Here is an 18,557-nt window from a genome sequence, read left to right as displayed (position 1 = left end):
ATGTGAATTGGTTAGGCAGGATTTAGAGATCATTTTTATTATTTTTAGTTTATAGTCTTTTGCTAGATTAACATTATAACTCCATACTAGAAATTTTCTAATATTGTGTATCTTTTCAACTTTTTACTGCATGTCAAGCAAGAAGTAAACATAATATGGATTCTGAGGCCTCTCGTCTTTTTTATTATTGATATCTAGTGACCCTTTCCTAAGTAGACCAATATCTCAGAGTGAGTGAGAGCATGAAGTTTGTCTGCCTGTATTCAAGCCTTTGTATAACACCTACAAAACTTGTAACCTTGGGCAAGTAACTCTTTGTACTCAACTTTCCCCATTTGTAAAATGCAGCTAGTAACAGCATTCATCTTAGAGGATTGTATTAAGGATTAAATGAGTAAGTAAGTAGATAGAGCTTAGAATAGTGCTTGATAGCTAGTAACTAAGAAGGCTGAAAATTTTGTGTTCTAAATTATAATTTCTTAACTGAAAGGGAGTTCAAATTTAGAGAAAAGTTGCAGAACCAGAACAAAGAACTTCCATATGTACTTTTTTCAGATCCTGACCCCACCCATTTCATTTTTGATATATGCGCATGCTTAGACCCAGGTTATGTATTTTGAGATGGATGGACAGTCACAGAAATGATTATTTTCATTACATCTTTTTTTGTGGTGTGTAGTGTGAATTTGTTTTGATACCAGCTGTGTTACCTTGGTAACTTGATGAAGATATGTCTATGATGTTTCAGTAACTGTAAAGTTACTTTTATCCCCTTTTGTAATTAATCAATATATATATATATATATATACATATATATATGTATATATATATATACATATATATGTATATATATATATACATATATATATGTATATATATATATACATATATATGTATATATATATATATATATATTATAGTTTTTTTAGAGAGATATTTGAAGACTGTATAAAAAAAAGTCACATTCTTCATATTACTTTCACCCACTAACTTTAGCATTCATAGATCTTTCTTGCTTCAATTAATTATTATTCTGGGGGCTGGGATTGTAGTTCAGTGTTAAAGCACTTGCCTAGCATGTTTGAGGCACTGGGTTTGATTCTTAGCACCTCAAAATAAAGAAATAAAAGTAAAGGTCCATCATTTAAAAAAATTCTTATTTTGGTGATTGCCAAGTGATAGTTTTTTTGAATTCCATCATTCCTTCTGTTTATTAATTGGCATTCTACTGTAAGAGATTTAACAGATTTATTTTTAACATTCTGTCTTATGAAAGTAGTAGGCGATAACTGACATAACTTAGAAATTGAAGAAATAAGTCTCAGCTTTAAGAGTTTTCTGAAGATTGGCCTTATTCATGCATATTACTGTAGACTTCTAGTTTCCTATTTCATTTTGTTGATTTTAATTTGTTACTGTCATTGTTATTTTTTTGTTAAAGTTATGCCAAATTTGATTAATGAGACACCTTCCAAGCTGGTTTCTATATCCTTTTAGATGTCTCCATCAGTTTTTGAGCCTTTTTTACTTTCTGGTGTACAAGGATTTTACAGGTTCATTGTATTATTTGCTAGTCTTGGTCCTGGAAACAACCATTTCTTCAAGGAGTCTGATTACTTTTAGTTGAAGTGGTATTTAGAAACCAAGTTTGGGTTGTATTGAGAAACCAGAATTTTAGCAAGCATGTTAATTCTTACAGAGAGATTGTTCACAGTCCTTCTTAGTGGACAAAGATAAGAAATACACACACACACACACACACACACCCTGTCTCTTGCTATATATTAAAAATTATGAATTCAAACTGATAATGCATACCTTCAGTTTGAATTTCAGTCCAACACTACTGGGTTGATTCTACTTTAATCTCTTTCTCTATTTGTCCTTTCAATGACAATGAAAGAACTGGATGTGTCCACATTTTACAGATTCTGGTTCCTACATTAGCTTGTCTCCTCATCCTTATATAGGATTTGGCTACTTCTAGGGAATTGAAAGATTGTTCAAATGAATTTGAGAATTGGAAAAAGCTCTGGAAAAATGTGAGTGAATACCATTAAGTGACTTGCGTAAATGAGGCCATCTTGGTGAATTTACTTTTATTACTGAAACTTCTCATTCAGATTTTGGCCTTCTTGCATAACTCCCTAGTCACTGACAAAGGTTTTCTGTGAATGAGGATCCCATTTGGTAACTTAATATTTTAACCATTGTATTAGCGCTCATAATTAAGTGAATTTTTCCCAAAAGTTGTTTTGGCACTAATAATATTAAATCACCAGTGTATATACCAGTATATATACCAACTGAAGCTTTAGTTGGAAAATGGTATATACCAAGTAAATGTACCTAATATTATTTATGAATTGTTATATTTTTAAATGCTAATAGCACCAGGAAAAATCATATGTAGTAGAGATCAAATAGAGTTTTCTGAGTAAAATTACAGTGAAAATATTTCTGCTTTTGGAATTGGTGACTTTTTCTATTCTTCAAGAAATTTATATGTTTTGAATATGTCTCCTTTACCCTGCATTATGTCACAACTAGCAGTGATAGCTCTATTTATAGCTGTTCTTTAATTTAGTACCCTTTAGAGGAAGGGATTTATTAACTGGGGAGATTTATATTCATTTTCTACTGAACTCCCTCTAAAAATTGATGTATTTAATTACATCATGCTTTCTGCTAGTCTTGGTCATAATTCCTTGATGCTGATTTTTATTATTTTACCCAGTGTCCAATAGTAATCATTGTGGACTCGGTAAATATTTGCTAAATGAATGAGTTTCAAATTGCATGTATAGAATGCCTTTTAAAAAAATGTTCAGATTCCAAGAGATAACAAATTTAATGGCAGAAAATTAAAGCAAACATTTTAAAGCTATATTTTTAAAGTATAATTTATTATTGTTGTTAAAATATATTCTTTGGAAAATAGCATGTTCATCATCTTATGAAGCTTAGTCAGAAATTTGAAAAAGCTCCTGTTTTACCTAGAAATGCTACTGAAAGAATCAGTGAAGGACACCATTTTCCTGAGAGCTTTGGTTAACAGTATCATTTTGTTGTCTGTTTATTCATTGGCAAATACTGAGTTCTTTCTATATGCCTTCCAGACAGTACAATTTTTAAAATCATATGGTGTTACTGTATCTTTGACATACTGAGAAAATAGAAATGAATAGGAAACATTTTCTTATAGAATTTAACTTCATTTTTTTTTCTTGTACTGGGGGTTAAACCCAAGACCTCAAAAATGCTAGGCAAGTACTCTATCATGAACTATACCCCAGCTCTTTTTATTTTTTTATTTTGAGATAGTCTCACTAAGTTTCCAGGTTGGCTCTTGAACTTGTGATCCTTCTGCCTCAGACTTTCAAGTAACTGTGATTACAGGAATGCAGCACCCAATGAAACACTCTTTTTATTCTCAGTTCAGCATTTTAAGAAGTGTCAGCGGGGAGGAGGAAAGAAAGGGGGAAAAAAAGAAAAAAAAAGCTGGGTGCAAAATGGAAGAATGAATAACCAGAGATTAGCCACTTTGTACCTAAGGTGATAAATTTCTTCAGTGACACTCCTATATCAGATGTCAAGAAAAAAACTTGATTTAAACATTTTGTTCCTTCTTAGCCATTAGATACACTGCCTTTATTAAATCATTTAAAATAAAGTACATTCCTGGAATTTCCTTAGTTACACCATGTTTTTGTTCTGTAATAAATCACATTTGTAGGTCACATTTATAAGTCATAGATTTTGTTAATCTTCAAAATAATTTTGGGACTCAGTATTTCTCTAATGTCTATTTTTAAGATGTTTTTGTTATCTGTCATCTTGATGGAACTAGATGTTGATGACACATTTAAACGAACTGATAATAAGATTGTGGTTTTTAATAGAAAAGGATGTAAAGCCCCGATGGTGAACTATTTGGAACAGAACACCCTGATAATGTTTAAGCGCTATATATTTGAACATTTGCCAACATTTGCCTAGTGTCTTTTTTAAAAAAAGTTACATATGATTCTTTCATGATACAAGCTAAGGAGATTGTGAGCAAAAGCACTGGTACAACTACTAACATCTAAACTTCCCAAGTTCAGGGTGTGGCTTTAGGTATCCAAATATAGCATGTTGCAGGAATTTAGTCCATGTTACAAAGACTTTTCTCTGCTGACCAGTGTGCAGATGAGAAGCTCACATTCTGGCACTGTTCTAAAGATAAGTCTGTCTTGACTATGCTGAGCAGCTGATGATCTGAAGTATCACTCAGAAATGACACACAAGGTCTATGAAACTGACTGAGTTATGATGAAATGTGGAGGTCTGAACTTCTTCAGCTTTTATATTTAAAAAGCTATTTTTATTTATTTTTATATTACATTTAATTAAAAATTTATTATCTGAGCCTTAGCTATATTGCATCTTAGGTTAGTTGACTTTTTCTGTGAGAAGTATGTCATCTGTCAGTGTAAAGAGAACCTCTTGAGGCTTTATTTTTTAACCTTTAATTTCTCAATTTGAAATTCAATTTAACTGGTGAATTCTAAAGTATAGTATTTTATATAAACACACCAAAATATCATTTGATATTCAAAATACTAAGTTTTTAGATTATATATCAGAGAAGCCTCAAAACAGAACTGCTTTCCCTGAACATTTCATATGGCAAACTTTAAATATAGTTAGTTTTATTAATAGTGATTATTATTTATTTCTCCTCCTTGACCTACTCACCAGACATTTTGATATTTATAAAAATGTTTTCAAGCTTTAATATAAAGCAGTGTGTTTAACTGTCCTGTGTTTTCTCTACTGTTATATCTTGTGATATCAGAAGTTGATTTATTTAAAATAACTATTATGCCCTTTGCATTTTTAACATTAAGCATACAATACAAATGTTTTTTAAGTCTTAAATGTACAATATAGTATTTAGCTCCCCTAAATACTAGGGGAGCTGTTTAAAATGAAATGCAGAATAAAGGTAATGTATGTGTCTGTTATATAATCTCTCTACCATAGCTAGATAGTAAGTTTGACTGTATTTTGAAATTTTCTCAGAATGCAGTATAGGTTCAGAAGGCAAAGAGTGAAGAAGAGGAACATGTTAGTATAAGAGTTGGACTTTGAAATCCATAATGGTTTTGAATCCCATTTCTATTTCTTATTTGATGTGTGAATTTGGATCTTCTTGTGAATTGGACACAACTTCCTCATCTGTAAACCAAAAACTAATATTACTTCTGATATTTACTTCATAGTGTTGTTCAGAGAATTTCGTGAAATAATTCATGGAATGCTTTTAGGACAGTTAACTGGAAATTGCTAAGAGCTCATAAAACATTAGTTACTACTATTAGTAATGTCTGTACATGTTCCAAAATGCTTTGTCATTAGAAGTGATTTTTTTTTTATAGAATTTCAATGATTTCAAAAATCTCTTTAAGAGATTTTTTTGGAGTAGCATGTGGTTTTATTCAATATAACAGATGAGAATTTATATGGTGATACTTAACTGTTTTATATTTTTATGCCTGTAAATTAATATAAGTATATGGCTAAGTACACTGAGTACAATTGTTTTATAAGATTGCCTTTTATATATATATATAAAGAACAGGTAAATTCATATATTTTAGTCTTTAAAGGTTTCTTTTACACTGATTTGTGTATATCAGGTTTGCTCAAGTCAGGGAATGGACCGGGAGCACACAATTCCCCTCTGCTACAGTCAATCACATAGCTATAAATTGTACCTCCATATGTTATTGGTCTCTGTGGTCCTAGTGTAGAACCAAGGATTCTCCAGTGCTGCTGAGACACCCTGAAAATATGAGTAGCAAGTGAACAATTAAAAACAAAAGAATTCTGGTTATTTTTTAAGTAGGAAAAAAGGTCATTTACACATTCAACTAATATATAAATGGCAACTTTATGTTCAATATTGCTTGTCTTATGGAAGCTCAGAATATAGAAACATATAGGAACATAAGATGTTAGCAAATGGTTAACAAACAAACAAAATAAGGCAGCACATATCATGTACCAATGTGCCGTTTCATAGAAAGAGTAAATACTAGTTGTTCAGGGGAGGGAGAGATCACTTTGAGCTAGAGCATTTCATATAGTTAATAACCTAGTTGTATAACTGAGTGTGTCCCTAGGCATGACTTATGTTTGTTTCTTTTTTCTTTTTAGAAGGCTGCTTCAGCTGGATGGCCATGGGAACACCAGCTTCCTTATTTGTCTGTTGGTGTTTGTAGCTAGTCCTTCTATACCTCCATTCTCCTCATTATTAACACCTCACTGCTTTCCAAAGCTTTCACTTCTTAGGCCTCGTTTTTATCTTTTTCAACTGTTGTTCCAAAATACTTAGTTGGTGGTGAGAATGACAGGAGAGGAAGAAAGGGACATGTTTTGGTACAGAATCAGGAACCTCATTCCCTTTTACAGAAATTTCCCTGTTACCAGCAAGGGGTAGGGATGATGCAAAGGAGCACCCTCATCTTGTGAAAATCTATAAATGTGTGTCCCCCCACATTCTAATCCTTATACCCATGCATCTCCTGAATTTTTGATTCTATTCACTATCTTGTCTCCACTCTCTCCTGCCTCACCAGCCCCCTTAGCTCTAGAGCCCTTCTCCATAAATTCACTCATTCTTTGAAATCTTGTCTTTCAGACTGTTAAAGCACCTTGTTCATTTCATAGCCATCTCCTTTTTGGTGAAAAACTGATACAGCTCTGTAGATCTCCAGGCCTTAAATAGTTCCCAGTGTGTACCCAATGTGTTTGGGAGATTCCTAAGTCCATTAATTTGATTGTAGGTGACAGATTGCTCATTTATAACATTTCACTCTTATATTATTAGTACTACATGTCTGGAAAGTTTGTTTTGAAGAGAAAATATTTCAAATTTTAGTGTAAGTGAGCTGTTCTAAACCAGAAGCCATCTATATTAGTATTTGCCAGAAGATCAGGGTTTGAATTCCAGCTCTCTCAGTTATTAGATGTGTGTGGCCATATGTGTGGTCACTTGGCCTCTTTTAGCCAAGGTTGTATGTATATAAAGTAGAGTTAACAGTTATATTTCAAAGGTGGCTATAGGGGTTCAGTGAAAATATATGTGAAAGCATGTAGTAAAATGTAAAGCTTATTAAAGGAATGAAGCATTAGTGTTAATGGTTAGTGTTTGTTAAAAGAGTAAGTTTCTGCCCTCCAGGAACTCATCATCATCCAGAGAGCAAGTCAGGCACGAACAATTACAGTATAGTATGTGGAGTTCTATATAGCAGACATATGTGCTGATTATTAGAGAACACAAACAAGAGCAATTATAATCTGGAAGTGGCTGGATCAGGAAAACTTACTAGAAAAAGGAGTTCCCAGTCTGAGTTATAAAGACTAAGGAAAAGCAAACTGGCAAAGAAGGAAGAAAGGAGAGCCATTCCAAGTTGAAGAGTGCTGTGGTGCACAGGGGAATGTCATATCAGAAAGCTGTAGATAAAGCTGCAAGTGTGAATGGACCATTAACTGTCTATTGAACCTGCCTAATCTGATTATCAAGACCAGAGGCAAAGTTATTTATTGCACATTGGTCAATGACTCTAGAAACATTTTGTCTGAGACCTGGATTGGTAATTTATTATTTTTTCCATATTTTTATTGGTGCATTATAATTATGTATAATAGTGGGATTCATTGTTACACATTCGTATGTGTACACCATAAAACAATATAATTTGGTTAACATTGTGGCCACTTATTAATCTGCTATATCTAATAAAGAATTTCACCTCCAAAAATTTTAAGGTCAATAAGTTGATTAAAGTGCCTGTTTCAAAGAGTTGTTGCAATAATTATTTGAAATAATGTTTACAAATCTCCTGGTATTTCATAAATGTTTAATAAATTTTAGCAATAGTTTTTATTGCTGTACTGAAAGTTCTTAGTCATTTTTCCCCTTGCAGTTTTCTTTAATCTACTGTTCTGGATTAATTATTTAGTAAGCAATGTTTTAAATACTAACTTAAAAAAATGAAATCATAGAAGCAGAATTGGAATGAATTTTAAAGATATTCTAGCTCAAGTTCATTATTTCATGTGTTAAGAAATTTAGCCAGTGTTAAATAACCTGCTGTGATTTCACCATGAACCAGTGGCACAGGCTGGAACCTGAATCAGGTCTCTTCGATTCCTTAGTTCATTCTATTAATTGTAGAATAAATTGCCAAAAATCTCCCTGAGATACCAACCTTATAGCACTGGCTACAACTTTGAAGGGGGGAAAAAAGGCAGAAATTGTCATTTCTGTAGCCTTTTAATTGCAAGGTACATTTTAAAAGGGAATATCATGTCCTTTTGTGTCTGCCCTCTGATGCTACTAAGCAATTGCTACTAAGTGCTACTAAGCAATTGCACATGTAAAAGACTAACAGAAGGTGCTCAAGAAAAAAAACTGGGTAATTCTTAAATGAATAACTACTTTGCCATCAAGAATTTTTAATGCAGACAAATCTGTTTATTTGCATCTCCTCACTAAAATGTAAAAATAAATTTTCACAATACTTATCAATTAAACATGTTCTATTTCACTATTCAGTAGCATCTAACAAATGATTTGTTGAGTCCCTTCTGTATAACAAATACTAGGTATTTGTTTAAATCCAAGTACTGTGGATAGAGCACCCAACAAGCAACTCATACTTACTTCCTTTATGGGAGAAACAGATACTGAAAGAATAATCCTACAAATAAATTAATAATAATTAGTTAAAATCTGTATAAGAAGTTCAGAATGATTTACAACCATATTAACAGTATTTGGAAAGTCTCACCTGAGAAACTGAAGTTTTAGCTGAGGTTTTATGGAGGTTCAATAAAATAAGTAGGCAGTGATAGGGTGGAGGGGCAGAAAGGGTTTCATACTGAGGAAATAGCAGGAGTATTATCTGCCATGAGAATTGAAAGATAGCCAGAGTATTCAGGGAAGAGAACACTAATATAAACTGCAAAGTCTTGTCATGAGAAAAGAGATGAAGGTGTTTACTAGGCATTATCAAGGAAGCCAGACAGTGGAAGTTGAAGTAAACCTCCTCACAAATTAATGTTCTGTGTCAGAATTTTGCTGTTTTAAAGATTCATTTTTATTTTTTTTTTAAATTTAAATTTTTTTTTTTAGAGAGAGAGAGAGAGAGAGAATTTTTTAATATTTATTTTTTTAGTTTTTGGCGGACACAATATCTTTATTTGTATGTGGTGCTGAGGATCGAACCCAGAGCCGTGTGCATTCCAGGCGAGTGCGCTACCGCTTGAGCCACATCCCCAGCCCCAAAGATTCATTTTAAAAATGAAAATGCAACCACTATAATTTTCTGCTTATTAGATAGAGAAATACTAGGATTTAGGTATTTGTTTAAATTTGTTTTATCACTTTTCTTCCTTTCTATACTGACTCATTGGGAATTGAGGGAATGTTTTGATGTGCTAAATGTTTATATTAGGAACTTTTACTATGGAATAATCACAGAAATGAAAGAGACTCTTTTCCTTAGCTTTGTGGTTGAGGATTTTGTGTGGGTGTGTGAGGTGCAGCTGTGCTGTGGTTTTCTTGGCAGTCAACAGGGCAGATCTCAATGCAGTTAATCTTGAATAGGCAAAAACCTTCAGAGTGAAAAGGCTACTTTGAATGTTTTAAATTCAGTGGAAATCACTAAGGCTTGGACCTTTGGCTGATGTCTTCCTTTATTTGGCTAAATGAATATAGCAGCCTTAGACCCATAGCCAGACTTTATGGCAGGAATACATGAAGAAGAGAACATTAAAAAACAGTCAAAGCTTTATCTCATAATAAAATTATCACTTACCACACAGTTTTTAAATGAGATTTTGTTAGCTAATTTTGATTTACTAAAATTTTTTCTCAAAAGAACACTTAAAGAAAAAGGCAGATTGCAAAAACCTAGCTTTGCGTGCAAATGAAAATTTAAATTTTCAGCAGTTTTTTCAGAAAGCTCTTTTCTCAGTTCTATTTATACACGGATGGATTTCCAGATCGACTTTTATTGCTCACTTGTTTTCTTCACTCTTCTTCATCCTCTTGTGTGGTCTATAAGCAATTTGCTTTCCCAAATCCTCAAACTCAGACACTGTGGAACTCTGCTTTTATCAAGTATATTTGCATTCTTTATTCTGGATAAGCTTTATACTCTACAAGCAAGCAGAAATCTCGGACCAGTAGTTAACTGCTTGTTTACATCTTCACTGACATTTAATGGTATTGCTTTCAGAGTGGTGTAGAGTTAGGTTCCATGGTCATTTTGCCTGAGTTCAAATCCAATCCTGCTGTTTAATGTCTTGGTCTCCTCAGTTTCTCTTCTCTAAAATGAAGATAATCATGTTAGCACCTGTTTAAAAAAAAAGTTTAAAGGAAAGAGTGTGTGTAAGATGGACTTAATGCAAAATAAATGTCCAAAGAAGATGTGATAGGTTTCTTTTTAATCTTGGTTTTTGTCTAGTCTTCTAGAATCTACTAATAGGTATTTTTACCCTTTTGAGTGAGCTCATTCTAAGATCATCTGGTTTCTGCTGATTTCCCATTTATATCTCTTTCCCAAAACTCACTTTTCCTCTAAGCTCTGCACTTGTAATATGTTCACTATTATATTATCTACATTTAAATATCTAATATATACTTAAAGCATAACATGGCTAAAACCAGACCTTTTGATAGCCATCACCTGTTTCTACTCAGTTTTCCAATTGGTATCTCATGGGTTTTTCCCACCTCAGTTAATGGGACCCTCTGTGTTAGTCATCTTTCTATTACTTTAACAAATACCTGAAGATAAATCAGCATGTAAGACAAAAAGTATGTCTCATAGATAATGGGGGTTTAGTTCATGATCAAGTGGACACATTGCTTTTAGGTCTCTGATGGGGCAACACTTATGGTAGGAGTTCATGGTGGAGCAAAAGCATTCACCTCATGACCATAAGGTGAAAAAGAGGAAGAAACCACGATTCCACAGTGACCTAAATATTTCCATTCATTCCCATCTCCTCTGACAACTCCACCACCTCGTAATAGCACCATGGGGTAGGGGGACCAAGATTTTAATACATAGACCTTTGTGGAACATTTTAGATCTAAACTATAGCATACCTGCTGCACTTTTGGCTTTCCTCTAGCCACCAATCTCTGTCCATTGGATCAAACATCATATTTGCATTATACCCATAAGATATCATGAATCTGACCACTTGTCACCAACTTCTCTTTTGCCATCATGATTTAAGGCATTGACCTCTTTTGCCTGGACAATGTGTAAGAAATGGTCTCCTTAGTTCACCCTGTTTCCCATACAGTCCATTCTTTGTATCAAACAGTGCTATTTAAAAACCAGATTATTTTAATCCCCTTTTTCTTACTGAAGTTAGAAATATATCCAGAGTTCTTGATAATCGTCTTTCACAACCTGGTCTCTCTTTGACTTCTGTCTCTCAAACACAGCTGGTTTACTCATATCCAAAGGCTTTCACACTGGCTTTTCCCACTGATTGGGATATTTTTCTCTCAGATCTTCAGAATGTGTCTTCCTGTAACTTTTAGGTCCCAGTTCAGATGTCAACTCCCTGGAGAGGCTTACTCCAACATACTTCCTTTCCTTCTTAGTAACTCATCACTATCTGAAATTTTCTTCTATCTTCTTCCTTCTTGAAAAGTTGCTCCATCTAAACCCCAGAGAAACTTAAGTTGTCTTATTCACTGCCATATGCCCACAGCTTAGATGGAAACCCAGTACTCAGAAGGTTATCACCCTATTGTGTAAATGAATGACTAGGTGAAGAATGAACAAGCATATATCTGGTATGTTTTCAACAACTAGGAAAATGACAGATTATTTCATCCTGTAAAAATTTGGATAGGTGCTTACAGTTGGTTAAGCTAATATTTGTCCTGATTTCTTTTGTGTCTTTTTTCTGTTTTAGATTCGAAGCCTTTAAATATAAGAGGTTTGCATCTCATTGTTTTTAGCTTCTCCTCATAAAGTGCTAGATATCATTTTAATGTTTACTATTGATTAATTTAAATTGAAAATTTAATCTAACATCTTTATTTCCTCTAAAATTATATCATTTGTATATATTTTAATTCTGATGGCGGTTTGTTTGAAACATCTTCCTTGTTTGTCACTTGCAGTTCATAATTGGACCCTTGAGGACACTCTTCAGTGGTTGATAGAATTTGTTGAACTCCCTCAATATGAGAAGAATTTTAGAGACAATAATGTCAAAGGAACTACACTTCCCAGGTGAGTCTTAATTATCTAATTGTGTTTTTCATGGAGAATTATATACTAGATGTCATTTTGCATTACTGAATCTACAAATTGCATTTGTGGCTGAGGGCACAGAGGAAATATTATAATGTATCCATTCTTTAATCTTTTCTAAAATATGCATTTACAAATTATATTCAATTTTTCTTATCTAGATAATGAAGCTCTTAAAAAGTTTATTCCTAAGGAAAGTAATTTTAAGAGAAAATGGATCAACTATATCATTTTAGATAGCACCAAAGGGTCAACCTTTGAGCAGCTACTTGGTAAAGCAAGAAAAAATTTAGTCATTAGATAACAACTCATTTTCATGAAGATACCTATTTGAATGGATTAATGTACAGATTTTTCTTAATTGGTATTCTTTTAATGACAATAACCAGTTAATCATGGTGGTCATAGTCATATCTTAATTTAAAAATGATTTTAGGAAACAAGAAATAGTAACAACCATTTTTAATGTATGTTATGTAGAAGTACTTTATGTTATCTCATTTAAGCCTCATGATTAAAATAAGGTATTATCATCCCCATTTTAGAGACCAAAAAAACCCCAACAAGTGAGAAACAAGTTAAATATTTTACCTAAAGTAATATTTAAATCCAGATAGCTCTGATACTAAAGTCCAGGATATCTATTTATCTCTTAGATATCTGGAACCCGTTGTTAGTTTTCTCAATTGTATATTCTCAATCTCCATTAGCTAACTAATAATCTTTTAAGGTATAAATGTTAAAATTTGCAGTGAGTTTATCAGAATATTACTCTTAGAAGTTTCTTTTTATGTTTTATTTCTTTCTGAATTGTTTTCTTTATTAAAAAAGATTCTAATCAATTATCATAATATAATTATTATATGTAGTGAAATATACCAAGGCCTACATGCCCAATTTAAATCAGCAGCTTTTTGATTCTTTGAGATTAGTATTTTGGATCAAGTTGAAAGGTGTCAGATTTTCTTAAATATATTCTAAACATAAACATCAATGTTTCTGACTTTATTATACATATGCCTAGAATGATGGTGAAATTGTGGGGATAAAAGTCAATTCAACAAATATTGAGTATCTTTGATGTTCATGGTGCAACTAGATGATAGAAAGAAGACAAAAAGTACATAAAATGTAATTTTTGCTTGAATCAAGTTTCTAAGTGAAAAGCAGCTGAAACATTAAAATAACATTAGGGTGTTTTCACTTACATATTTTTACCCTGGTTATGAGGAATTCATAGTATTTTTCTTATGTTGTCTTTTGGAAATTTATTTATTTAACAGTAACATGAAATAAAATAGGCTGATGCAGAGTTTATTAATATAATAACTACTTTATTATTTGGCTAAGTAAAGTTTATCAGAGGTGAGTCAAATTCTGGTGAATTTGTGGAGACAATATCACAAGTGTGTCAAGATCAATGTTTTAAAATAGTAATCATGTTACTTTGAAAAGAACAAATATAGAAGTTTAGATTTCAAGTCAGCCCTTTGAAACATTTTTGTGGGAAAGAAAAGGGAAAGCAGTGATATTCCTGCTCAAGCCTCTTTTATATGGTAATAACATCTACATGAACTTAAAGGTGCAATACAAACTCATCTCAATTACTACCTAAGTTCTAGAACTTTGTGTAGGGCATCTGTAGACATAAGAGCTAGTAATAAGAATGTGTAAGAAAATGTTTTACACATTCCAGATAGTTGTCCTGCAATAATGCATTACAGGTTGAGCCTGACTAATCCAAAAACTGAAATCTAAAATGCTCTGTAATCTTTTGAGCACTGCCATGGGAACAGAAATGGGCAGTACCACTTCTGACCTCATGTGACAGGTTACAGTTAAAATAAAGGTGCACTAATACACACACACACACACATAAATTACCTTTGGTTTTTGTGTATTGGGTATGTTTGAAACAAATGGATTTTGTGTTTAGATTTGGGTCTTTTCCCAAAGATACTTCATTATGTGTATGCAAACATACTAGAATCTGGGAAAATCCAAAATTCAAAACACTTTAGGTCTTAAGCATTTTAGATTCTTTCTGGACATTAAAATCTGCTATAGGTAGTTCAAATTTCATAAGTAGTTTTATGTTAGCCATAATGGTTATCTTAGGCCTTTCACTTTTTTTTTCTGTAGTGAAATTCTTATTGAAACTGGAGTTTCTCTACTTCTGCTGAAGGGTGGGGTCTGCATAAGCCTGAGGGCCTCTGCAGTGGAGAAACACTGTTGTAGTGTTAGCAAATAACCAAGGGAGAGGATGTCTGCCCTCCTTAGCCCCAAGGGTCATAAGGGGCATAACTGGAGAGTGTTGTGTTGCAGCTCTTAATGGTGGGTTATGCCTTCCAGTGTTGTGGCAGCCCCCAGCCACTCACAGCCAGTTTACTTTGGGTTTCTTATTTGGTGAATTCAAACATTGAAATTCATCATCTGGGAAAGAGTGATTGTTAGGATTTATTCACATGGGAAGAAAAGAAACATAGGTCTTACAGTGCTATGGGGGCCCTTCAGGGGTTGCCACTTGAGTGTGCTAGGGCAAGGGTTAATGTAGCACTTGGGTCAGCGCTGTTTATCTGAATTTATGCTAATCAGGGTTTGGAAAAGTACCAACTCTCTTGTGCAATCCCCATTTGTTTCTGCCCCACTTCTCTTTCCCGCCACTTATTGGAAAGCGGGAGGTTGGGATGTTGGCGGATGCTCTGCTGTTGGGGCCTTGGTGCTGTGTGTAGCAGGCGGCCAGGTGGCCCCAGTGTAGTGGCAGGTGGGCAAATCTGGCTCCAGGGCTAGCATGTTGGCCTCTGTGCAACCAAGGTTGTGCTTACCACCTATGTTCTAGCCCACCAGGCTGCTGCTCCAGGACAAGGGCTTGGCTTCATATTGCTAGAGTTTATAGCAGGGCTTTCTTCACCTGGCACAGCCTCCTCATTCCTTTTCAACATCTGTGGTTTTCTCTGACTTCTTCCCCCACTTAGGTTGAATCACTTCCACCTGTGAGCTCATATCGAACGTTTCATAAATTCTGTGATATAGTTACTTTCTACTCTGTCTCATTATCTTTCTTAAATTTAGTTTGTTGATAGTATTGCTATTAATTCATTATTCATTCAGCTGTTATACAAACACTTGTCAAACTTCTGATTTTGCCATATGCCATTCAGGCTTTGGGGACAAAGAGGTGAGACATAGTTTTTGTCTCAAGGAGTTCAGTTGATGTGGTAGTAAAAGTATAGGGGAAACATACAGGAAAGGTATCTGTGGAAAAGATGAAGGAAGGCATTTTGAAAAGGGAAAGTAAGAATACTTTACACTGTAACATTTTATACAAGCATCATAGGAAGGAGTTCCTGTAATTTTCTACACTCAGAGGTTCTGATTCTTCTTAAATAAAATGTAGCAGTTCAGAGACATCTTTGGGCTCATACATATTTGGGTTTGAGTCTCTGCCTTACCTACTAATTATGTAACCTTGGGCAAGTTACATAACCTCCTAAAAATATCTTCATCCATAAAATGGAGATATTATATACATTATAGAGTTTTCTTGAGTATTAAGCCATATTAAGTATTGGCTTATTTTTATCATTACTGTTAATTACATTAATATTATTATTGGACATAGTGTTATAAGCTCTTTATTGGCATCATATTTGGTTGTTAAGAAATCTTAGTTGAGTATTGGGCTGCTTGAATTTTCATTCCCAAAGTGATTTTACTTCCTTACTTCAGCCATGCCTTTAGGCTCTTACCTACATGCTTTCTTCATTGCTAATAATATGGTTCAGAACTGCTTTTTTTTTTTTTTTTTTTACATAAATCCCTCTACCTATCTATCCCAATCAAAAAGAACTTTTACTTTCCGGTTATGACTTTGGTGAACTTGGTTCAATTTTTAAACAGGTTAAACATTAGACTGTATAGATTTTGTTTTAGATAATTTTAAACAAAGAAACATGACCTAAATTGAGGACTGTTTTAAAGTCTACTAGTGATGTTAAGAAAGTTACTTTCAGTGTTATTGTTCTTTGTGGAATGATTAGTAAAAAGCCAGAATTAATAAGTAAAATACTATCAACTTTACAGATTTCTAAATCATAGTTACGGTAGAAAGTAACTGTAGGAAACAACAATTTGTCAATATAGCAACTGAATTATTAATATACAGGAGTCTTTGAGTAGCTGAGTTTGTAATGAAATGGTTTTGAAATGTGATGAAGTATTAAGGTGCATGGATAAGCTTTTAATGGTAGTCATCACTAATGAGTAAAGTATTAAATATGCTGCTCAAATATTTAAATTCATGTACTAGAAAAGTTTCATTTTATATATATGTATTTTTTAAATGAACAGGATAGCAGTTCATGAACCTTCATTTATGATTTCCCAATTGAAAATCAGCGACCGAAGTCATAGACAAAAACTTCAGCTCAAGGCCCTGGATGTGGTTCTGTTTGGACCTCTGACACGTGGGTATTCTTTCTCACTCAGGATGATATAACAGCATAGTCTCATCATCACTGTTATTTAAGGAAGGAGAAAATAAGTAAAGTAGTAGACCACTAAGAATCATCTATTAACTGGGAAACAAATATAATGTTATCTTAAAAAATACTATAGTTTTAGAGGAGGAGATTTCCTGCCATCGAAACATAGAATGTCAGTTTTCAAAGGTGGCTACTAATGTAAAAAATATGATTGGGTGTTAATTTGGAATTTCTAGATTTGAAGTTTTTGATCATTGTATGGGTTTTAATATTGATGTTATTATAGTTGCATATTCACTGAAGAACCTTTTAAAATACTTTAATTTGGCTTCATAACTTACGGCATGAAGTAATAGATTCTAATGATTTCATTAATTATATAAAAAAAGATATTTTAAGATATAGATTGAAAACAAAGTGCCACTTCAACTTTATAAAACAAGAAGACTATCCTGGCTGAAGCATAAGGTGGTAATGTTATTTGCTTGTTTTGAAGAGAAACATTTAAGAAGGTTTTAAATCCTGTTTGTAAAGAAAATAAATCTAGTGTTTTTTCACTTTGAAAGGGGTCCTTTTTTTTTTTCCAGAAGAGAAGTTTACTATATTTATTTCATTAAATTTTAGATTTCAAAGAACTTTGGAAAAAAGTGTTTTGAAGAGTACACCTTTTAGAGGAATTACGTTTTATTTTTAGAAGGCAAAAATGAATAACAAAATTAACACAAGAAAAATCGCCTTTACAAATGATAAGTCAGGAAATTAATGTTTATCCTACTTGAATTTTTGGAGTTAGGAGAGTTTCTTGGTGATGGCCCTCCTAAGAAGGGTTACTATAGTGATTGAACAGGTTTCTTGACTTTCCTGGTGGTTCTTTTCTGGCTTAGGCTCAGAGACCAACTGGCAAAACAGCTGGAGCTCCTATTTGTAAGAGTTGGTAGAAATCACAAACACTAGGAAATAGAACACTGTTGAAATGCCATGTGTTCCACAGATGCAGTCCCCTTACCAATATTTCCCTTGTCCTGAGTTCTCAACTGAATCCCTTGGGGGATTGTGTTCTGTGAGAGTCTGATTTTTTTCAAATGAATGGTGAAAATAGAAATTAAAGTGTAGAATTGTGTCTATATGCAATTTGGTCAGGAATATTTATATTCCCTTTCTTAATCTGGAAGTAAGCTACTTTCTGAGTGAGGGAATACTGCATTATCCAGTTATCTGAAAAGAAATCAAACTGGTCTCAAAGAATGTTGTAAACAAATATTTTAATAAGAAAACCAGTTAGGAAGTTAATGATGCATTACCTTTTAAATGTGTTTGTTTTAGAATTATTATGTAAGTGAGTATCAGAGTCAGAACACTCATGCTAGATTCATAAAAATTTAGCAATGTCAGATGACCAGAAATACATTTGAAAGGAGTTCCCACTTAAATCCTTTCCGATTTGTAGTGGTTATTATAGAGTGTAAGACTTGACCACCTTTTTATTTTTATTCCTGGTGATTATATTTTGGCCAGAGTCAGAGAATAGGACTCTTAGTTGAAATTGAACCTGAACTGAACCTCTGAGGTAGAAGCAGAAATAGAAACAAATCCTTTTGAGTATGTAGCCCTCTGCAGTGCATCATAGATGAGGATGTATGCTCTTGGAATACGGAAATGAAGGATCTCTAGCCTAAAACTTGCTATTTATCACACTGTTGCAAACATATCAAACCCTGGGCTCGTCAACAT

The 18,557-nt window shown here is 33.3% G+C and overlaps 1 protein-coding gene across 5 annotated transcripts in view; it reads left to right on the top strand.

The window, feature by feature from the left end:
* Stim2 (stromal interaction molecule 2) overlaps positions 1 to 18,557 on the top strand; it is a 176,298-nt gene that overhangs the window by 132,916 nt on the left and 24,825 nt on the right. For all 5 annotated transcript variants that reach the window (XM_046423810.2, XM_046423812.2, XM_046423813.2 and 2 more), the window contains exons 4-5: positions 12,210 to 12,321; positions 16,693 to 16,808. In XM_046423810.2, coding sequence (XP_046279766.1) covers positions 12,210 to 12,321; positions 16,693 to 16,808 — 228 coding nt within the window. The remainder of the gene's footprint in view (positions 1 to 12,209; positions 12,322 to 16,692; positions 16,809 to 18,557) is intronic.

The sequence above is a fragment of the Marmota monax genome, unplaced genomic scaffold (assembly GCF_021218885.2).
Source record: "Marmota monax isolate L192 unplaced genomic scaffold, Marmota_monax_Labrador192_F-V1.1 WCK01_AAM20220418_F8-fsc00009, whole genome shotgun sequence".
Taxonomy (NCBI): domain Eukaryota; kingdom Metazoa; phylum Chordata; class Mammalia; order Rodentia; family Sciuridae; genus Marmota; species Marmota monax.
The sequence above is the reverse complement of the archived record's forward strand: the minus strand, read 5'-3'. Positions and strand labels throughout refer to the sequence as shown.